This window comes from Rhinopithecus bieti, unplaced genomic scaffold, assembly GCF_001698545.2.
Source record: "Rhinopithecus bieti isolate Rb0 unplaced genomic scaffold, ASM169854v2 scaffold_1673, whole genome shotgun sequence".
In the NCBI taxonomy this organism is placed as follows: Eukaryota; Metazoa; Chordata; class Mammalia; order Primates; family Cercopithecidae; genus Rhinopithecus; species Rhinopithecus bieti.
In genome coordinates this window covers 8713055-8737581 of record NW_016804690.1, presented here as the reverse complement: position 1 = coordinate 8737581, position 24527 = coordinate 8713055, and the positions used below count along the sequence as shown (strand labels likewise).

The 24527-nt window shown below is 35.5% G+C and overlaps 1 protein-coding gene across 1 annotated transcript in view; it reads right to left on the bottom strand.

Annotated features, from left to right (window-relative positions):
* The window catches only part of USH2A (usherin), an 821881-nt gene that overhangs the window by 540397 nt on the left and 256957 nt on the right, over positions 1-24527 (bottom strand). The window contains exon 20 of the mRNA XM_017870028.1: positions 13566-13796. Within this exon, the coding sequence (XP_017725517.1) occupies positions 13566-13796 (231 nt within the window). The remainder of the gene's footprint in view (positions 1-13565; positions 13797-24527) is intronic.

The window sequence follows — 24527 nt, the reverse complement described above, 5'->3', positions numbered from 1 at the left end:
CCAGTCCTTTGGTGATAACTTTTTCAACTCTTTTGCTAGGAAAATATTTTATTTTACCATTTTTGATGGATATGTTTCCTGGGTACAGAAATCTTGACCGGTAGTTTTCTTTTGATGCTATTATTGTTAAAAAAAAATAATAATTTTAGCATTTAAAAAGTATCATTCCATTATATTCTGGCATTCATTTTTTGTTGTTGTCGAAAACTCAGACATCATTCTTATTTTTGTTCCACTGTCTCCCCACCCTTCCCAGGTGCTTCTGACGGTTTTTCCTTGTCTTTTATTTTAAGCAATTTGACTGTAATATACCTGGATATGGCTTTCCTTATATTTGCCCTGCTTATGGTTTGCTAAGCTTTTTATTTTTCATATTTAGTAATATTTGGCTATTCTACAAAATTACTCACCTCATTCTTTCACTCCTTTCCTTCTGGGTCCTCAAATACACCTATGTTCCATACGTCTCTTACACGCTGCTCTTTTTTTCATGTTTTTACTTCTTCTTGCTATGCTTCAGTTTGGACAATTACAATTGACCACTGAGTTCTCTAATCTTGCCTTCTGCAACGTTCCATCTGTGTAACTCATCAATACTCTCTTCATTTCAGGTATTTTACTTTACATACTATTTTTCCTATTAATTACTGTACAGATTACAATTTTGCATTGAAATATTTTTTATCTTATCATCCTTTCTGTCCACTTTGTCCTTTATTTTCTCTTAACATTAACTGAAGTTATTTTGAAGTCTTCGTCTGCCTCTATCGACTATTAATATTTCACTATTGGTCACTTCATGGATGACCCATAGTAAAACCTCTGGATTATTTCATCTTTTACTAATGAATGCAAAATTCTCTTTTGACAGGAAGTAAAATTATCAGATTACCTTGACCTTACTAAGCCTTGGCTTTAGGTGTCACTATGGTGAATCTGTTTCAGTTATCTCAGTGTTCCTAAGGAATAGCCCTTATTCCTACAGCATGGGAATTGTGGGAATTTACTCATAAAGGACGGACTTTTGGAGAGTTGAGTGAAAGCTCAGAGTGTTCACCAAGGTTTCTCTACTCTGGTTAAGTCTAAACTCCATGTGTGTATTCTTAGCTCTATGTTACCTCTGAAATCTCTGCTTAGCTCCAGCTACCAAGCAGTTCTTCTCTGCTATGTTTCTCATAGGATTATTCTAAAGGTTGGCCAAGGACCCAAAAAAGAATTGTTACACAGAATTTTGGATTATTTTTCAGCATCATTCTTCTCACTGGGCACCTACCCTCCAAATCTGAGCTACTTTTGTAGCCCTGAATTCCACTTTTTATTCCTTTACCAGATATACTAATGCCTCTGCTTGAGCTCAATAATTCCAGCTGTGTGCAACTCAATTCATTTGCTTTTCTTCACTTAAGCATAGTAGCTCTGCACTGTTGCTATAAATGGCTACAAATAGGTGTTTTATATATATTTTGCTCCCAACTTACATTGTTGCATACGATATTAAGAATGAAACTATTTACTTTATCAGTGATGGAATTGGTATTTTATCTACTGAGATTCTAACTTCAGCTGTTACTCAGCTCTATAATTCCTATTCTAATATATTCCCATTTGCTGCTTAAATTCTGAACATTTTCATTGATTTTGTTGCTAATATTAATTATAGTTATTTTAAAGTCTGTGTCTGGATATATGCATATATACCTATATATGTATGTGTGCATATGCCTATATGGGTATGCAAACATATATTTCTATATAGCTGAATTACTTGAGGATATGTTTCTATTTTTTGTTTTATTTATCCTACCTTTTGGTATTTGACCCTATTTTCTGGAATGCCTGTTAATTTTTTATTGAATGCCTGACATTGTGTAGGAAAAAAATTGTACACTCTGGGACTCTGGTTGATGTGATCTCCTTTCACATCATATCTAAATATTTTTGGCAAAAAATAACTTTTATCTCATTAGTATCATTAGTACTTAAGATGAATTGAGGCTTTATCTGAGGAAGAATAGCCTATTTATGATTTGCTCTTATAGGATTTCAATTGAAAACCTAGCATGTATACCAGGACCCCACCCAGAGTCTAAATTTTGCCTGTCTTTTTTATTTTCCCTAAGACTATGCAATAGAGGAATTAACAAACAAAACAGAAGGAAAAAAAAAAAAAAACAAAGATAATTTAAAAGGCTCACCTACATGTTTTCTCTTATATCTGGGATCTTGATCCCACAAGTCCTAGAAGCCCTTGTTACTCACTTCTGTCTTTAACCATATTTTTAAGAAATTTTGTCCAGCTTCTATCTCTTTTCTCAGCAGGAGGATTTTTTTATATGCTTCATAGCTCAAGACAGAAGTCACTTGTAATTACTTAATTACATGTTTGATGCATGATTTCACTGCAAGACTTTAAGCTCCCTAAGGTTAGGAATCATACTTGTGTTGCTCAACATCCTTTTTACAACAGCAATCATAACATCAGCTAGTGGAGTGAAATAAGAAAAAACTGCATACGAACCAAATGAATGATTAAACTCTTCCATGTAAAGGTGGACGTAGAAAGCAGTATCAAAGCTTGAAACACAGTTTAGGGAAAATAGAAGGAGAAACCTAGTGAGAAATATTTAGTTTCTTCCTATTTTTTAAACAGACAAAATGGCACCAATATTATTTATTAGCACATAGTGTGAGGATTAAGGAAATTTCACTGACTTGAAAACTATCGATAATCTGGAAGAAAGTATTTCCAATAAAGAAGTGGAAGAAAAGAATCCAAATGACAGTAGATTGAGGAGTGATTCATCCATGAGAAAATAACACATAGTTTCAAGAAGACTGATTGTGGAGATGGGGGAAAAATAAAGTTAGGTTTGTAAGTACACATAACATTTAAAGTTGGCTGTTTAATAGATGTGGAGAAATGAGATGCAAAACATGTATGCTTCCAGTGGAAGAAGAAAGGTAACAATGACAACAAAACACAAAGGTCAGAGTTTCACAGAACGAGTAAAATAAAGTGAATGATCAGAGTACCATGTAGTAGAGAGAGGTCATAAAGAAGTATCATCAAGATTTATGTGGCTTAGGGACATAAAATATATGTGTGCAATGGAAAGGCATATAATTGAAGTCCAGAATTACAGAATGCTGGTCATAAATACATACACAATACTAAGATACTGTGAACTAATCCTTTACGGTGATTCCTGCATTGAAACCTTACAACATGCCATTTAACAGATGAAGAAACTGAGATTCACACTGGGGGAATGACTTGTGCAAAGTTGCCCACCAGCATGTTGGGGAGCCAGATTTGAAACTTGGGGAGTCTGACTTCAGAACCTGCACTATTTACTACAGCCATTGCCACTTTCTGAACTAGATTGCCAACATCAATACCTCCATTGCCCTTGAAATAGAATTCAATCAGTATGATGCTGTTAATCCATCCATAGCATTGATCACTGTTGTTTATAAAGCACTTTCAAGATTAAAAGTGCTTTTTATTGTACTGTATATGTTTATTATGACTGTCATCTTAAACCTATTGCAATAAGCCCTAATGATATGTATAGGTAAAAGTGTCAAAATATTCATTAACCTCAAAATTTAATAAGCCTAAGGAGATCATGTATCTAAGAGATGTGCAACCACCTAGTTTTCAGCAACACAATGTGATAGCTATGGTGGGGCAGAAAACAATTTCTGAAAGAACATTCTAGCTCTAACAACTGGTGTACCAGTAACTTTGCCAATAACTGAGGGCCATTAACAAGAAATTTCTTTTTGTTTCTGGTACTATACAGTTTAAAATACACTTTCTTATACATCTAAGGCCAATAGAGACTAAATAAATTGAGTTATCACTCTAACCCATCAATACTTTCAAAAATGTAGACTTAAAAAGGTGAACTATATTCAAATGCATAATGAATTTCACCATTAAATAATTCTCATAGCTAAGTGATCCATCTTTTGGATTTCCCTCTTTTCTATCACTTATTTAGTTAATAAATATTTATTGAGTATCTGGTAAATGTCTTATGCTGTGCAAGATGCAAATGTTATAAGCATGAAAAAGATAGTCATAATTTCAGTCTATATGAAACATAGATAAGCAAACAACCAGTTGTTTTTATTCAATAGGTTTTTTGGGAACAGGCAGTATTTGGTTATATGAATACGTTCTTTAGTGTTGATTTCTGAGATTTTGGTACACCCATCACCTAAGCAGTGTACACTGTACCCAATGGGTAGTTTCTTTATCCCTCACCCCATCCCACACTTGACCCCATGTCCCCAAAGTCCATTGTATCATCGTTATGCCTTCGTGTCCTCATAGCTTAGCTCCCTGAACAATCAGTTTTAGTAGAGTGTGGTAAGAGCTAAAATAGAGCAATTATTGGTTTCTATAGTAGTACATAAGAGAGGTCCTCAACCCAGATTTGGCATGGGAGGAGGCTGGTGTTGCTGGAAGTTTATTTAGGGGAACAGCCAAGCTAACCCTTTCATGATGAGCAGCAATTAGCCACGTGAAAGGAAAGCGACGTACTTGCAAATAAATGAGAGCATACCGGGCAAAGGTATCAACATGTTCAAAGAGATGGGCATCCGAGAGTGTGCTACATTCAAGTACTAGGACTAAAAAATGGTCTAGAGCTGGAGAATAAACCAGTCCGTGGCTGGAGAGATGAGGAGGTACATGGGTAGAAAGCAGGTAAAGCAGAAAAGGGTTTGTGCAGGCCATCTCTCACTGGGAAACCATTAAAAGGTTTTACACAAGAGAATGTCAATAAAAATCGTTAGTTTGAATAACAGCCTGGAGAAGACTGAAACTGTTGGCAGAGAAGCCCACAACCTAGGTCTGGACTAGGCAGTAGTTGTAGGACCAGCAGGTAATTCCAAGAGATGCATCTGAGGAAGAATGGCCAGAGGAGGAATCATTGATAGAATGGGAGGAAGGGAATGAATAGTTCAAGTGTCAATTCAAGGAGAGTTCCAAGGTTTCTGCCTCAGACAATCAGTGAGAATCACTGTGGATGGTACACACAGAAGGAAGAACAGGTTTCAGGAGAGGAAAAAAAATGAAGCGAAGAAGCTGAGAAAAATGCATCTACACTGATTTTTTAATTATCTGCTGGAGGGATGATCATTCCCACAGGTTTCCCTTAAGTCCTTATTCTTCGTTCATGATATTCCTCATGGATACCCTTTGCTTGTGAAAATGATATGGCCACCATTGCCAGAGATGATGTTAGATGGCTTGAGGGTTTCTTCCTCTCTCCTTCTTTCTCATGCCTTTCTTTTGAAGTTGCACTAAAGTCGAAGAATTTCCAAATGGAAATGGCTCATCAGTCAAGAGAATGTAAGGAACTAAGCCTCCCTTTTCAAAGCTCCAAACAAATGTCCTACGGCTATGTTTGTGAGCCTCCTTCAATATATAGACTTTAAATGTGGTTTGCATATTATTACTTAACATTTCCCCCACTTAAATGAAACTATTAGTGTTACAGTTGGTAGTTAGACTATGGGCAGGGCAAGAGAAGCACAACCCCCTCCAACGCCCCACCAGAAATGTCAGGCAGCCATCAGGTGATAGTTATTACACTGTCTCTCTAAAATAGTAAGAATTTGTCATAGCCAGTGCCAGGGAAAGGCAGTCTCCCTATAGATAGAAACACCTGAGACTGGTGATCAGTAGCTTCCCAATGATAGATCAGGAGTTGGGGGAGTGAGCTCAAGCATGCGCACTAAGAGGAAAAATGGTGGAGTTTAACCAGTATATGACCTTCTGGGAACACTTAACTGGTAAGGAAACATGCCTCAAGTGAGCATGCCTAAAACTTCAGTAAACACACTGCACATTCAACTCCTCCCAATTGCTGGTAGGCTACTGCACACGTGGACAGCCCACCCCAAAAGAAGAATCAGGGGAGAAGGGACGCAAGACCTTGGAAGCATGTCAACATATAAAACCCCAAGTCAAAGGTCAAATCATCTCTCAAGTCACCCACTTGGCCCTCTTTCAAGTATACTTTATTTCCTTTCAATCCTGCTCTAAAACTTTTTAATAAACTTTCACTCCTGCTCTAAAATTTGCCTTGGTCTCTTAATCTGCCTATGTCCTATCAATCAAATTCTTTCTTCCGAGAGGGCAAAAATTGAGGTGGCTGCAGATTCATATGAATTTGCCGCCAATGACATTAGTGCATAATCTTCTGAAACATTTATTTAGAGCACTAGAACCAAGTTTTGAAAGAGGTGGCATTTTGACAATGATGTTCCCAGATTCCTCTGTATCCGCATAGAAAAGAACTTAATCTATACTCTTCAAGAGTGCTGTAACTGGTATAAAATAACTGTAACTATACATTTTTAAATGTTTTAACTATTTTCTTCCAGAAAGCATACAGAAAATAACTCATATTACTAAATCAAAAACCAATCATTTTCAAAGCTGCTAGTTTCACTACCATTGCTGACCAATTGTGATTCTTTTTCTGCTCAAAGTTCCTTTTCCTACTCATTTAAGCTGAATGAAAGGGAAATTAAAAGTAATCTGTGTTATATTGATACAAAATGTCAAGCAACATCATTTTTTTAAGCAATGAAGTCTTTGAAAAGATTCCAAAATACCAATATATTGGCAGAGAAAACGCTGGACAATTTGAGCAGGTATTATTTGAGAATATATAGAAATGAAATTGCCTTTGCAAAAGTTATAACTGAGAAAATTATGACAGTGAAAGAGACCTAGCCTAGCTAACTCTATGTTACTTATAACCTCGAATATGTCCTTGCTCATTGCTGGGCAAAGGCTGACCTAACTTTGGGAAAAAAATTAGTTTATAATTCAGTTTTGAAACAAACATGGTAACAGCCTTTTCCCTAAATAGACCCCCTTCTTGCCTGGGGACTTCTCTACCTTTGTATGACTAAAAAATTTGCTACAAGATTAGGAATGATGGTTTAGAAACCGTGCAGCCTCCAGCTGCAAGATTCTGAAACTCCCCAAATTGCTCCTGGGGATAACATCACTATTGGAAAATTTAAGATCAGGGCTTGAGATATTTTGCGGACCCTTAACTCTATGGATCAGCTATCACCACCCGGATTGATAAACTGGCTCATCTGATCTTGTGGACCTCACCAAGGAACTGACTCACCACAAGAGGACAGCTTTGACTCCCTAGGATTTCATGCCCGACCCAACCAATCAGCACTCCCACTTCCCTGCCCCCCACCAGCCAAATTACTCTTGAAAACTCTGATCCCCAAACTCTCCAAGAGACTGATTTGACTAATAATAAAACTCAAGTCTCCCATACAGCAGGCTCTATGTGAATTAAATTCTTTCTCCATTGTAATTCCCCTGTCTTGATAAATTGGCTCTGTCTAGGCAGCAGGCAAGGAGAACCCATTGAGTGGTTGCGGAAAACCTAGAGACTTCATGGAAAACATATGTTCATGCATGTGGCATGAGTATATAGGAATACATGTGTGGTTTGTATATCAGGTGACAATGCATTTTGAAAAATTTTAACAGTGATGGACAAAAACAGATGCTTTAAGTTAACTAAAATACTGCTAACAACTAACAAAAACAGTTTGTTTTCAGTGTTGGCTCAACTTACCAGATACCTCATATTAATATTTCAAACAAAGGGAAACTTATAGGAATGTACTTCAAAATAAGTCACTTTTAAAAGGCAAGGGTTAAAACATATGCATTCTTAAATTGGCCTGATGATGAATTTGGTGAATGGGGAAATAATGGTCCTCTCCCATCTGTCAGTGCCATCAATGTCATCTGAAGGCATTTCCTAGGAACTTACTTATACCTCTTTACTAAATATAATACAAAATATACAGTCTTGATGTTTACTTCTCCATATCTCTAGTGATCCTGGCTCAGTGTGACTTCTGTTATTCTAAGAAGATATGCATTTTGGTCCTTGTCCTCAGTCCAAACTGATTAACTCAACTAGACATTCTCGTCTCTTCCGATTGTTTCATAATCAGAAAACACAGCAGAGTTTTGTCACTGCCTGAGAATTTTCTCCTTTACTTTGCTCCTACATACCATATACCATGTTCTTACTCTTTCCTTTACTTTTTTAGCATAATTACTGCCTGTTCATTAAACTTCTAGGACACATAGTAGATTATTATATTTGTTTTTCAATAACTAGGACCAAAAACTTCACATCAAAGTTAGGTAAAATTTGTGATTTAAATCGGTCTTGAAAAGAACTGGGGCTTTGTTTAGTTGTTTTGTTTTTCTTTTTTTCAAGTGCTTTCTGGCAAATACTTGCTCCCACTCCAAGGAAAACAAATACTGGGACACCAAGGGTGTTGAAGGTCAGAATTAATATGCTTTTACTAATTAGTCTATCTGAAGAAGTTTGCCCTACTTGCACCTTCGCTATAACTGCTTATAATCAGCTTTCTTTTAATGAAGTGCTTAAATGTCCCAATTCACTAAAATAATAAAACTAATAACAATAAGGCACAAATATTATAGAGCAGAAGAAATAAAAAATATGCTCTTAAAACATATTGATTTTTTGGTGGCTGCATTTCTTTTTTCATCCCTTGGTAATTAATTGCATTTTGTATTCTAAAGCATTTTAGTTCAGCCATTTTTGGGAAAGTGAATACTATGATACAAAAATGTATGACAATCATTTAGTGTCCTTGAACATCATTATTATGAAGAAACTGTACAGAGTTCTCATCTGCAAGATATTCAACATCAGTAATCACATTTCTCGTGAAGACAAATAAAAGGGAATTATATCCAGGTGCATGTGTGTGCTCATCTCCCCAGTGGTTTGCTACAAAGATCTCCCCAAAGGCAGTTCCTGATTTCTGGGCAGGGTCGCCAGTAAAGGCAGTTTAAAAGGCTGGTGTGATTGGCATCTGGATACTACAATAGTCAAACCTTCCCCCAAATGATCATGGACCTGTTTTCACTAATAGGAAAAAATAAGTGACAAGGAGAAAGAGGGTCACCTTTGGAATGCCAATCTGAGCAGTATTTTAGTTGCTGTTTTTACCAGGTTCCATTTGGATTACTAGCATTACAAGGAAAGAACTAAATTCTTTGTGTAAATCAAGTAGATTTACTCTGCATTCCTGAAAAAAAATGAGCATGATTTTTTCTTCTCCAAAGACACAGCGATATCTCCTTCTAGTTGCATACGGGAGGGGAGACTCTATTTGCTATTCCTGTGTTGGAAGAAGAATGTATTGTTAACCCCATGTAACCGGGGGACTATTTCACCATCATTGTTTATATCATTGCCCAATTACAAGATCATGAAACTATTTTAATTTTCTACCTTTTTTGTAACACCTGATATGACCCAATAATTGAATATCTATTTTATGTTGAATTCTGCCCATATCACTACGTTTCTTAAATTATTAGAGAAAAACAGTAAATTTATATCAATCTTAAATTGTATTAATAAACATAATATTATAGAAAACAATTTATTTTAAACTGTAGGTGTTTTTTAACTCACAGATGCCACAGTTACAGCCTGTATTTTGGATTGGGGCGCCTCCTAAATATTCTACATTCATAGAATTGGAATTTTAGAGGCTAGAAGCATTGATCACCCAATAAAATCCTCAATTTAATAGATTAGCAACATTAAACACTCAGAAAAGTAGTTTGCCGAAGTCCTCACCACTAGGTCAATTAATTTAACTATTTTCAATAGCAAAATTAAGTATCACATTTTAATATGGAATATTGCATATTACTCATGCCCCAGATATAACATTTGAGCAAACATATTTTGCATGTGTAACAGCAAATAAATTAATAGAATGTTGATTTTATAACTGCAGAATACTCTCACTCAGGAAATCTCCTGTCTCATAGTAGGCAATTAATAAATATTTGTTAAATGAATAATAATAACTAATAGCTAATGTTTAATGAGTACTAAATAATCTTTGTGGTAGGCACCGTGTAAAGTTCATTAGGTGGGCTATCTACTCTAAATCCTCACCTACCTGCTAGATATCAATATTGTAAGTGGAATTATTTTAATTTTAAAGAAAAGGAAACAGAAGCACAAAAAAGATTAAATGGGTTGTCTAATTACATTTAGCTAATAAATAATGGCACCTGGATTCAAAATTAATTTATCAGTTAATCTTTTTTGAAGTCCTCATAATCATATACAGAGAGTTAATTATTTTAAATTTAAACCATGATGTAAATGACTGATAATACATTCTTCCTGGAGATTAGATTTTAAAAGAACACTTGCATCAAAAGAAAAGGAAGCAAAACAAGTCTCAAAATAGCTTTTGCTGGTTCTTTCTTCTGCCCAAAGGTAGAAATTGACAGAGTTTATTTACAGTATTAAGTTTGATAATTTACAATATTAAACAACATTTTAGGGCATATATTCATATGCTTGAATTATTCTCTTTCTATTGTGTAAGATAAAAATATTTAAAGCAAATATGAAAGAGGCCTAAGTTGTATCAGATATCCCTTTCTTGTACTACAATAATGAGATATTTCTTACTGAGACTTTCAACATAATGCTCATTGCCATGAAATGTGTTATGAGTGCATTTATAATTCCTGTCATTGATGGGTACAATCTAACTTATCTTTTCATATATAAAATATGTATAATTATGTACATCAACCTTATATTTGTCTTTGAGTACTAATTGATATTTCTATTCAGAAGTCATTTTAGTTGAAGTTTGAGATTTTGAATTGAATAATTCAAAATAAAGGACATCTTAGTTTATCTTAAAGTTATTAACTTTTAAAATGTAATTCATCATATTAGAGAGTTCAAGGATTTGCTCATTAAATTTATCTCAGAATATAAAAACTGCATGAAATATAAAGGAATATAAGTTGAAAGCACCGTTTAACGCATAGAACTTCAGCCCATTTCACATAATGTTATTTATATCTTTAACACCTAGCTCCTAGTAACACTCTGGGTTTAATCGCTATAAAAAAAAAAATCCCTACATGTCTTTGGGGATACAAATAAATGAATAAATAATGCCAACACTACTTGCTGTTTGTGAGCTGAAACTAACTGAAAAACAAATCCAAAGAGTTTAGCAGTATTAGAGAAGGAATGTTTGGGTGATCATTATTTCACCTCCTATCCCTCTTTCTTACTTTTATATACTTCCTATTCTAACACTTCCAAAGAACAGGCTACAAAAGTTCCTTTCCACCCTGTAGCAGAGACCTTGCCTTTAAATTTGGAGGGCTCCAGGTCACATTTCAACCCTGAAATTCAATAGCTGTGGCACAATGGGCAAGTCACTCACTTGAGCCTCTTTTCCTCCTGCACTACGAGGGTAAAAAGAGCTACTTTATAGGGTTGCAGAGGGATTGGATAGGATAATATATCAGTAAGAATAATGTAAGATGCTAATTGTATGCTTACCTCTCTATTTAGGAAAGTACAAGCTTATAGAAAGTTATTGAGTTGGTTTTGAAAGCTTGTCCTAGCTCATTAATTGGGGACATTTAGTTAGGCTTTGGTACAATTCAATAAAATTATTCAACCAAACCTGGCAAGCCAGCCAAAGGATCAAACCAATAATTTAGTATATACCTGGTTATATTAAAAGTTAAAGGGAGTCTTAAAAGTAAAGCCAAGCTACCATTAAAAAGGGCATCAGCAATGTCCCAGAATGTGCCTGAACACAGAAGAACTTCTCATTCTCCAGGAATCACCAAAGCTCCAGGGAGCAGTTCAAGCCAAAATTGTGATCTCCCTGCCTTGTCCTTCAAATGATGTGTACTCCAAGCACATTTTCTGTGCAGGTGGAGGCTTTGTTATAGACAGAAGGATCCTACTTAGTGAGGCCAGTGTTTACAGCCTAACTTTTTTAAAGAGGAATTTGGAAAACTTCCCAGACACTGCATCTGCCCCTAGCCCTTGCACCTCAGAGTATAAGGCCGGCAAGGGAGATAGCGAGGATGACTAAATTTATTAACGGTGGACGGGCCACTCTATCTTTCACTGCAACAACAGTAGGTGATCCCATCAAAAATCTGTCTGCTGGCTAGCCTGCAAATCCAAGCTGACATCCTTGCAGCAGCTATGCCCAGTTGAATGGAAACGGATGCTATTTCTTGGAAGAAACACATCACAAGCCAAATATTGGACCAGGGAAGTAGTTTCTATTTTCATTTGGGAAAACATTTTTACTATTATTCATGTATTCCTTTTCCCTAACTATTTTTTCTTTTCTTTTTTGCCATTTTATGAATATAAAGCAGAAGTCGAGCATTTTAGCTCAGTGGTTCAATTTCCAATACTCTGCGATGATTTTGATGTACTGGGAGACTAGTTAAGCATGCATTAATCTCAATATATCTCAGCTAGAATATAATCATGATTCATTACAAAGGTGCATCCGTAGCCAGCCTCAACGAAAAGCAAACTATTTACTATTTTAGGTAAAATAAAACAATGTAAATTTTATAGCTCTAATTCCATTTCATTGTCTTCACATATGCAATATTTTAAAGACTATTTACTTCAAAATGACTTTCTCATGGATAATTAAATGAACATCTTTATGAGTTTACAGAATAATATATATCTTATACCTTGTAAACTTTTTAAAAAATTGGATAAGTATGTATTATAAATAGTTGAATTTTTTACGGCTATACTGAAATCATGCTATTAGAAGCTGTAATTCACAGAGGTCATGGGACTTCCAAAATACTTTGGTACTAGTAAGGCCGGGAGCAGGGTAAGTCCAGTGAGGCAGGATTGTGCCAGTACAGGGTCCAATCTGTCTTTATTTAAGCTTTTGATAATATTTTTGTAGTGTTTTCACATTGATTTTCATTTTTAAAAATATTGAATTAAAATATTTACATCAACACTCAGTTTTTTAGTGCCTTTAAATTTTGTGACTGAGGCAAGAGCCTCACTTGCTTTACCGTAGTCCTGGCCTAGAGGAGTTATGTTTCCTCTGGGATTAGTTTTTCCCACAATGTTCTTCATAGAACATGAGATATTAAGTTGCCACAGTGAAAAAAGGAAGAAAGAGCGAGAGAAAGAAAAAGAAAATGTTACATCAAATATCTGTTAGGCATGATTAGCTAAGCAAAGTTAAATAGCATTCTTCCAATGCTTTTTGGAGTTTTAGTAACCTGGTGCACACTGAGAATCTCCAATAGCATGAAGGCATTTTGCAAACTCATTTGCTCAGAGAACACAGTGAATAATATTTCAAGAAACATGTCCTGGCAAATACTTCTCAAAAATACAAATACAAAGCACATACTTTGATCCAATAAGGCTGCTTCTTCATCTGCATCTTTTTTTTTTTCCTTTCCTTCACTTACCTGACTTTTTTTTCCCCAGAATTCTGTAAAGATGGACATGCTGACACAATCATGCAAAAGTTATTGAAGGGCTGAATTAGTATTTCTATAAGTACGTATAATAAAAATTCATTGTAAAGGGATATAAAAATAATAGAAAACATTTTGGAGCTTCGTGTCTCCTAAATAAAGCAATGTCAAACACACTTACCAGTAAAGTCTGTATTGACTGGGAGAGTGGAGCTGGGAAATTTACAATACCCATTTCCTGTGAAACGGATTCCTTTCATCATCGTGGTCATCGGAGCTGGTAGAGATGACTCTCTCCTTTCCAGCTGATATATAGGAGAGGGTCCATTCAGTTCTTCAGGTGGAAACCACCTAAGACGGATTGTTGTGCTGTTGATTCCTTTAACTAGAGGAGGCCTCAGTTGTGCTGGTGCTAAATATTAGAAAACACTTGTTACATTCAAGAATTTGGTTTCTGTCTCTAGACACACATATTCACATATATGCATATATGTACTTGTATATATCACACTTAAAATCAAATCAGTTGTGGTTTCAAGTATCTCTATGGTTCTAGGAACTGAAAAGAGAGTTTATCTTAAATGCAGTGAAACAAAATTTAAATAGCCAACATACTTCACACAAAACTTTCCAATTAAATTTTTTCTTGAAAATAACTTCTCTATTCTTTTTAGCTAAATAACAGATCTTATATATTATAGTAGCTGCTGTAATTTGGGTGGTGCCCCAACCACAGTCCCTTTACCAAGGAGGTACCCCAACCACAGTCCCTTTACCAAGGAGGTACCCCAATGGCCCAGTTTCTGTGCCTGTTGGTCTCTGATGGCTCATGGCTGCCCGCTTCTGTGTAGAAATTCCTTTGGCTGAGTAAAAACTGCCTCACCCTGGAGCCAAAGGATCCTGTAGTGAAACCTACAGCCAATGGCTAGCACTAAACCCATAGGGCAGAGGCCCTCGCCTTAAAGTGGCTTCAACTCAGTGCTGTAATTTACAGGGGCCAAGCATAATCCGTGCCAACCAATGGGTAATGCAGGAATATTAACACAGGTTTACCAAAACTTTATGCTTGTGCAAAAATACGTCAGAAAGTCATTTTTAAAAGGACTTGTATTATTTTTTTGATTGCTCCTGTGGAACATGGCTACACCATAGGCAATGTGCCAGGGGTAACTTTTTGTTTGTTTGTTTTAGAGATGGAGTCTCACATTGTTGCCCAGGCTGGAGTGCAGTGGCTATGCACAGGCGCAAAGATGGCTCACTATAGCCTGGAACTCCTGGGCTCAAGCAATCTTCCTGTCTCAGCCTCCCAAGTAGTTGGGACTAGAGACAGGTGCCACTACACCCAATAGACTCTATTGTTTAAGAGCAGTTTTATGTTCATTAAAAATTGAGAAGAAGATACAGAGTTCTACCCTATCTCCCCACTCATGCACAGTCTTTTCCAGTATCAACATCCGGCACCCAAATTGTTCATTTGCTACAGTAGATAAATCTGCATTGACACATCATTATCATTCGAAGTCCATAGTTTCCACTGGGGCTCACACATGGTGTTTACATTCTCTGGGTTTGGACAAATGTATGATGACATGAATCCATCATTATTCTATTATACAGAAAATTTTCACTACCCAAAACATCCTCTGTGCCCTGCCTATTCATCTCTCCTTCTCCCTACCCTGGGTAACTACTCATCTCCATAGTTTTGCCTTTTCCAGAATGTCATATAGTTGGAATCATACAGCATGTAGCCTTTGTAGACTGACTTCTTTCACTGAATAATATGCATTTACGTTTCCTTCATGTCTTTTCATCATTTGATAGCTCATTTAATGCTAAATAATTTTCCCTTGTCTGGATGTAGCATAGTTTATTTATTCATTAATCTACTGATGAATATTCTGGTTGTTTCCAAGTTTTGGCAATTGTGAATAAAGCTGCTGTGATGTGCATATATATGCATATGTCTAATTATATATCAGGCTTTTGTGTTTTAAATTCTGTTGAGTAAATACCAAGAAGTGCAATTACTGTATCATACGGTAAGAGCATGTTTGGTTGTGCAAGACACTGCCAAACTGTCTTCCAAAGTGGCTGTACCATTTTGCATTCCCACTAGCAATGAATGAGCATTCCTGCTACTGTACAGCCTCATCAGCATTTGTTGTCAGTGTTCCAGATTTTGGTCATTCTAATGGGTATGTTGTGGTGTCTTATTTTAATTTGCATTTCCCTTTATGACATATGATATAGAACATCTTTCATATGTGTATTTGCCATCTGTACATCTTCTATGGTCAAAAAGCTCCTTTTGTATGCAATTTTCTGATTTTTAAAGCTTAAAACTGATCTAAATTAAAGCAAACAAGCAATAACCACTCTGAATGTTAAACAGAGCATCAGCACAAAGTAACAAGCCTGTGAGTTCAGCAGTTTACACACAATGGTCCAGGCACCTAACTTTGGTCAGTCTCTTGGTCCTAGAGAGCACCCTGGCCCTGAAGTGACCCCACCACCAGCAGTGGGCTTAGCCTTGGAGCAGTAGTGGCCTCACGCCCTTGCATACATTGGGACCTTGCCATGCTTTGAGGTGGTGGGACACTGGCAATTCTTTGAAGGTTCCTGGGAAACACTAGGAGTCACCAAGATTAAGGTTTTCCCTACAACTTGCTGGAAATGAGGTTCAGATTAACAGCTGAGTTATGGAAAATGAAGGTTTGTTTTGGTTTGATTCTTTTTTTCCTTAAACAGTTGAGTTTGTGAGCTGAGATTCCTTCCCCCTTTAAGTGTGTCTGCTGGATTTGAGAAGTGAAAGTAGAGAAAGGAACAAATGTCATAATCACGGAGCCTATTTATTAAGGGCCCAAACTACGTCTGTGGACTTTTAATTTACACCTGTGTTAACACAGCCATACACAGACACAAAGTCATTGCCTGTTTCAATAAATATAAATCAAAATGATGTGGATATAAGAATTGAAGCCCTTAAACCATGAAAGGAAATTCACCGTAAAGCAGCTTAGAACAATTACTATTTGTTACTTTTTAGACCTTGGGCCAGCTTCTCAAAGAGAAACAATTCATTTTGATTCTGTTTTAACTTTTAGTAAAAAAGAAAAGGCACTGAGCAAAAAGTTCATCAAGCTAGAAAGATAATTAACAATTCTGGTTTTTTTCCGCCACTGCAGCCCATGTGATATTTTTATTTTAATATATGTATGAATCTGTGAATTATATGCATAATTTCTCTTAGCATTTTTTTCTGCTAAAAATCAGTTAAATGGTAGACTCTCAAAGATTTCATTCTATAGGCTATGATCTCACTTCAAAATAATCCAAAACAAAATAAAAGGCTAAGTCATTCAGAAATTTTTTCACCCACCAAGTCTCTCTTCAGAATTTAGAGTTACATATTTGTATTAAAATTTTAGCAGGCCATTCTTGGCTATGATCTCAACTGGGAAAGGAAGGTTGTCAAATATTTTTCAGTCCTGGGCTCAGGGAAGCAATGAAGAACCAATTACAAAATTTTTACATTGCAATTTGCTAGAATCTCTAGGGTTTTGGGACACAGAGACCAGAACTTTTTAGTTTCATTAACTAGTCTAGTAATATCCAACAGCCCAAAACTACTAGACCAGTACTATCCAATAGAACTTTCTCCAATGAAGGAAATGTTCTAGGTCTATAATGTTTAATGTGGTAACCACTCGCCTTATAATTAGAGTATTGAGCATCTGAAATGCAGCTAGTGAGAATGAGAAACTGAATTTCAAATTTCTTAATTTTAATTAGCTGTATTTTAAATTTAAATAGCTACATATGATTCATGACTACCATACTGGACACAAAAGATGTAGATAAAGAATCACAGATTATACATATTTGGTGTGTTGAGAATAGGATTTCCATTTTAACTAAATGAAGAAGAATGAATACACCTCCTATACATCTTAAAAACTGAAGAGTTTCATTGCTGTTTGAAAGCAGCCTTTCTCCAGGTCCCATTTGTTGGAAAGTTGATACATCTCTACTCCAACCACTCAACTCAATGGAGCTAATGTTGAAGCTCAGCACCACCACAGAAATCAGATTCCTTCCCCCATCTGTAGCATAGTCCAAAAATTACGTCTTAATCAGGAATATAGATTAAGAGTAATACAAAACTAAACAAAAGGAATTCTAGCAACTCTGTCATTTTGTGTAATAACTATAGAAAATTAGAGCACACATTTTATTTTAATTTGGCCAAGTGATTCTAATCAATAGGGAAATTCTTGAGAGTTCACTAAAATTAATGTTTACCATTTAAACTTTAAATAGTAGAGCAACTCTTGATTCCCAGAGGAATTATTCCACCAAGTAACGGGACTGTCCTTTAGAAGTCAATTCCTGAGAATGAATAGAACTAGAGTACATTTTTTATTCTCTTGCTTAAAAGAAAAACAAAACAAAAAACATTCCAGCAGGTGTGTTTTACAGTTTCACATACAGGAGTCAACTAAGCCTGTTTGAAAGGGTGAACATCCTACTGAGTTATTCTTTTCAGAGTTCCTCTAAGGCTGGAAGGGGGAATTAAGTGAAATTGTCAATCAATTAAATTAGACTGGTGTCACATACATACAAGTAGAATATGAAGAAAAATAGATATTCCTGAACCATTAAACACACACACATACATGCACATAGAATCACCATGAGATTGGGGTAATGATGAATTATTCATCAGATTTTCAAAGGAAAGGAATTACAGGTAAAAATAAATATGATCTTTAAAGATTTGTTAATTTACAAAACAGTTCGTTAGGAGACAACACTGAATAATGAAAGGGATTTGGTAGACTTTTAAAATTATATTTCACTTTTAATGTCTAAATCTGTGCGATTTTAGAAAATCCCTTAACACATATCTGCTTCAGCTTTCCCATCTGCAACATGAGGATACATTTTCAGTGAAATATGTTGACAACATTTGCTTCTACAACAATATGTATATTTGCTTTATGTTTTACAAAACAAGTTTCTATACAAATACAAGGCACTATCATTACAAGAACAAATCTTTCAAATGATATGTTATTAAGGAATATAATTCATCTATATTCAAAATCTATCTGTATTTACATAGAAAATTGTTTTGTAAATGTAAAGTTTAAAATGAATCTTCAATATTCATTATTTCTAAGAATAAGATACAAAGTTTAAAATGAATGTTCATTATCCATCATGTCTAAGAATAAAATGTCTATTTTCGCTTGGGATAAAAGTACAAAATTCTTGTACTTTTAAAATGGCATTTGTATTTTTAATAGGAGTAATCTGATTTCTTGTCTATCTATTTGATGTATAGATATTCTTTTATAAAATGTTATAATATGCATTCTTCTTTACGCAGCATTTATTACTTTATAACAATGAATACATTTAGACTTGCAAAATTCATGTAGTGTGGCATTTTGAGCACCATAGGATAAGAATTAAAAGCTGAACAAAGCTCTTTCTGAGGTACTGGTCTTTAAAACGGAATCTGTTCATTTGTTTTCAAGGAATCTGTTCATTTTTGGCCTATGAAGACTGTATGGCTGTGTCAACATCTTAAGACATCATCAACTTTCTATGATGATGACAAGAATTTAAGAATAAACAGTCTTTCTGCGTTTCAGGGGTGGGTGGGGAGCAGACTACATAAGACAGTCTTAACAAGCATCCTGTCAATAGAAAATGATTTTGACTTTTTCACAGAAATGCAAAACTATGCCAGGAAAAGCAATTTGCCAAACCCTACTAGGCCAAAACACTTGCAGAAGGGCACTGGGACCAGGACACAAACAAGAAGTCCAGGTCATGAGCCATGATTTCTCTGCTGCAGCTTTGCCACTGTAGCTGCTCACCAATCAGTGTCCTAAAGAGGAAAAGTTTTCACCAGAAACTCTCAGGGATGACTCAATACCACCTTGTTGACTGTCTATTATCTGACCAAGGAAGAAAGAATAAAATATATTTGCCACTTTCTTCTTTGTTGACAAGTCATCTTCAGGAGCACATATTACTAGAAGATCTGGAGAGGAGAAAATGTAGGCTCTAGATTAGCTCTTTAAGACCCTAATTTTGGAACATTGGTTAATCCATTATTAGGTCTCTCTATTCTTCAGTTACTTCAATTGTTAGAGTGACAGGCTTGATTATGTCTAGGACCTCTTCCAGTTTCAAAATTCTTTGATTGAATAATTTAAAGCAGTACTTCTAAGTTAATTAGCCATGAATGGGTGCCAGACATCCTGATCCTCTTCGCTCCTGGGAAGTCAGCAGGAGCCCCTCTGGTTTATTCCCTTCAGCTCTCAGCCACCTTGTTCCTTTACCTTAGCATGGCATACAAATATGATTTGTCTATGTGTTCTGTGACATAAAGAAAAGCTAGCAAATCCTGCTTTTAGAGAAGTTCAGTGAACATGGTGAACAAACATTACCTTAACCAGTTATTGTTCTGGCGATCACAATAATTTGCACAAAACTACCATCCTACACATGAAGAGAGAAGAGGATCCATTATTTCGAAACTGCACATATAGCAGCAATCATGAGAGCAACCACAGTTCCCTAAAGTCCACCATTAATAAAAGGTAGTTGCTTGGACTGTAATTATGGCATCCTTGCTACCCAAACTTGAAGCTTTTATGGGGCTTATGCAATTAACTACTTAAATGCATCGTAACACTTGCTTCTCTGACAGCAAAGTATTGATTTTTTCATCATTTTCAAGTCTCCTCCAGCACAAATAAATGTACTACAGTTACAGTTAATGCACTGTGTACATGCATTAAATGCTAGTGTGACAAAATTTATTATTTTGTGATATATAGAATAGAAGTCTGGTTTCTCAGAAAGTAGCATCACTGATCTAACATCAGTATGAAAACTACCATTGTCCTTGATCCTCCAAATTCAACTTCCCAAAGCTAAAGACCTATTTTAATAGGATACTTAGGCTTTAAATTAGGCTTTAAATTAAAAGGAGGGGACACTGAATATAAATTTTTATATATGTCAATGTGAGAGAAAATTTAAAATAGTCTAATAGAGAAGAAGGATACAGTTTGTATTTTCCTAAAGGTGTCACTGTGGGACCTATGGCAACTTTGTTCTGATGAAATTTGCCTATTTAATTTCTTTCCTTGCAGTTTTTTAGGGCACATCTGTCAAAATATTTTGCATACTAGAGTCTCTCTGATTCAGTCAATTTTTACATAGTTTGATTGTGTTGTTTTAATGACTTGTAGGATACATAGCACATTATAAAGCTAAAACTGTGTATTGAAAGTGTGATTTCTACATGCCATTTCCACATGCCAAAAAGGCCAGTAGAGCCCCTGGTAAAGTCGCATATCTAAATATAGACCTGGCCACAGAGGTCATCACATAGTTCACAAACAAGCCTTTTCCTTGGATATAACTACACACTACAAATTAAAGTTGGTGAGTAAAAAGCAGTTAATTTTGTTTTGTTAGAAATAATATCATTTTAGTTCTAGCATCTAAGACAGATGCCAGCATTTCACTCTGAACAGATGGTAATTCCATCTAATAGTGCATCTCTGTATTAGTAAGGTCTGTTGTGTATACAAACAGTAATAAACACTAGGTAAGGATCAAAATAAATTTTAATTGTTGACATTAAATTCTGGCAGCCACAGTTCTAAGGCTGCAATATTCCTTTTTCAAGTCTGTCAGATTTACTAATGCAGCAAAAGCTTTTCCAAAAGCTGCCAGATCCCGGTTCCAATAAAAACATGTTTGCACATTACCAGTTACCAGTCTCCAACCAGGGGACCTGTTTGCAGATACTGAAAGAATTCTTCAAGAATGCCTTGGAATTGGTGCTACCATCTATGTGATGACCAGCCAGTGCTTCTTTTAAAATGCCCCTGAAGGACCCAGCATTTAATTAAGAAGTTAGTATAAAATGTTACACCCAATTGTTACATTAGGGGTCATGGTATTATTTATCACAGCCACTTTCTTACCCTACTAAGTAGGGATCTCTCATCCAACTCATTTTCTTCAATTTACAGAGCTGGGTATTCCTGAACTTCTCTGAAAGTGACATCATCCTTTCATTGGTTTGTTTTGCCCCAGCCTGAAGGATTTCCCTGACAATCACAGGAATCATCAGCTGTGCTTTTCTATAGGCTTGCTGCGGATCCAGTGTGCCAGCAAGCACCGATTTGGTCTCATAATGCCTCCAGCAATCTGGTACTACAAGGAGTAGCCCCTATTTATTTTGAGAAGCTGCCATGTTAAAAAAAAAATAGCATTTAAAAAAAGCAGTTTGGCATTCAGGTGACTGTTCAATAACAAACATGCTTTGCAATCATATTTCTTTAAAAAATGGATGCATTTTTTTAATCATGAAAAATATATTGCTTCCACCATATGGGACAACCTACGACTCACCAACCGATTTAAGATGCAGCATATTGAGCTGACCATATGTTACAGAGCTGTTGAATGGCTGAGTGATTCATGCCCGTCACATTCTAGTATATCAATTAAAGCTCCTTGAAGTCTGCATGATTTGTGTCTCTGTTATTAAACCCTGCTAATTCATCCCACTTACACATCTGTTATAAATCTCTAGGAGTGCTGCATGATTCATGGCAATCTGTGAGCATGCTACAGCAAATTCTTCTCCTTGTAATTAACAGTAAATTGTTTTACTGCCATGCAATGAATTTTTCAGTTATATTGCAAATGAACTCCTAAATGTGCGGTTCTTTCCTAAGAACTGACTTATATCATTAGGCAATTAAAAAGTATTGCTTTGAACCAAAAGCTTTTAATCAAGAGAAATATAACTTAAACATTGCTTAAGAGCCATGGAAATTTGACACGTTGGTTACAAGTGTGAAATAATTTCTGTTGAAAGGGCAAAACAAACAAACAAAAAACCTTCAGTGTACTCAGGATTTCACTGATGCTAAGACACAAGAACTCCTGCCTGAAAACAATTGGTGGGACAAGTTTTGCCCAGATACTGTTTATCTCAGAAGTTACTTAAGTCATCTGTCATTACCAAATTTCTCAGACTACTTTACACTTCCTTCATTGTAAAATGGTACCTTTATTCTTGACATAAATAATTGGATAATTAGCCAAGTTGAATCATCAGAGGATTCCATTGCTGTTCAAGTGTTCTTGTCAAAGGTGAAGCAAATTCATTTCAGCTCGCCTTTGCAGCTCTTCGAAGAGGCTTTGATTTTTTTTCCCCACTTTCTTGGCAGCGGCCTCAGATTCATGAGTCCATACATCAAGTCAGTAGTTTAACAACAAATGGAATTAAATTCAAAGAGGGAAACTAATTGAAGGACAGCAACAAAAGTGTTTGGTAATGTGCTTTTTAATATGGCGTGCCACATTTGCATGATAATTTTTCCCTTTTAGCATGGAGCAGAAAGTGACTAGCTTAATGAGGGATTATTGAAGACAGGAATGAACAAAATGCATTCATAACTAAGAACAAAGATTGTATTATGAAACAAAAACAGGCAACCTCAGAGAAGTAACTGGGTGATTGGTTTATGCATTATGAATAAAAAGGTAGAAAAAAATATTTATATTAGTATTCACTAATGACTATATATACAAGATTGTTGTAATTAAAATTATAAATTAACATATTAAGAGTGCTTGTTTAATCACTCTGACTCCTATTCACAAGGAAAAGACTTATGTACCCGAATGCAAAACAATGTGTGTTTTCAACCCAGCAGCAAACAGCCTATACATTTTACTTTGCATTCAGAAAGAAAATTTAATGCACACTAATTACTTGCTTAATGCGAGATGGACACTTCTAAGCTTGTAGTATGGAGGTCAATTTATGACAGGCAAGGGAAATATCACATTGTCCCTTCAGGAATGGATCTCCTAAAGTAATTTCTCATAAGAAGGGTTTAAACTAAACTCAATTTGCAATGGGTGGAAATACACAAATTTTCCCAGATTAAAAGGATAATCTTGAAGAAAAGTATAACAAGGATTTTAAGAGGGCTCAGTTCATCAACTCATTACTTTCATACACCCAGAAGCAACTCCAAAGCCATCAATAACACTGCTTGAAGATTTGGCAATGGAGAGAGATGCAGCTGCTCCTGAGAGAACACCTCTCTCAAATCAGTTCTCAGACTTTGTCGCAGGTATCAAAACTAAAGAAGCAGCAATGCAGTACTCTGGATGAAATGTACTCATTCTAATCATTTATTTAATTGAAAAAATGTTTAAAACAAGAGAGAGCCAATTATAATTCTCAAGCTTTTAATGAAACAGCCAGATAAATCTTCACAAGTATCTTTTGATTTTGAGACTGAGATTTAAGGAGGCAACATATCTTTTCATGATTCAAATGCTTCTAAAAGGCTAATTACTACTTCTAATTTGTGGTGCCCTTTTTCAAAATTTTTGAATGGTCACTGGTCTCCTTTGATCTCTGATAATGAGCTCATATGAGCTATTAGACATAAGAGTTAAATTTCCCACAAATCCACTGGAATTCGTTGGAATAATATATACTCTCCAAATTGCAATGTTAATAGTAGAAAAAACAGAGCCGAATGAACCATCAAGTTGCAAGTCAACTTTTACTACTCTCCTATAACAAAATTGTTGACCATTCAAAACAACTGGCCTTATTATAGGCCTACAGTTTATTTCTATGATTTAATGTCTATTTGTTCTATTCAGATGTTTTATTTTAGGAAAACATTTAGAAATGCACATTCATCTACTGAATAAGGAAAGAGGCAAAAGGACGATGGACTTTTAATTTTGGCTGGTATTCAAACAAAAGCAAATAAGTTTATTTTCACTGATCTGAGCAACCCGAAAATGGTGTATTTTATAATAAACCCAACTGTAAGTAAAATTATTTTCCATACTTTTGTCATATAAGAGACATTTTTCTGCTGGGCAGGTGAAGAATCAGATAGTTCTAACAAAATATATTAGGGAATTCGAAAATAAACATTTTTTTCCAGAAAAAAACACTAAAATAAATTTTTCTTTAGAAGAGAAAGGATTTTATATGGAAACAAAAGGTAATTCAATTTTTTAAAGAATGAAAATTGGGTAGAAGAAGAATTTTAGCTAA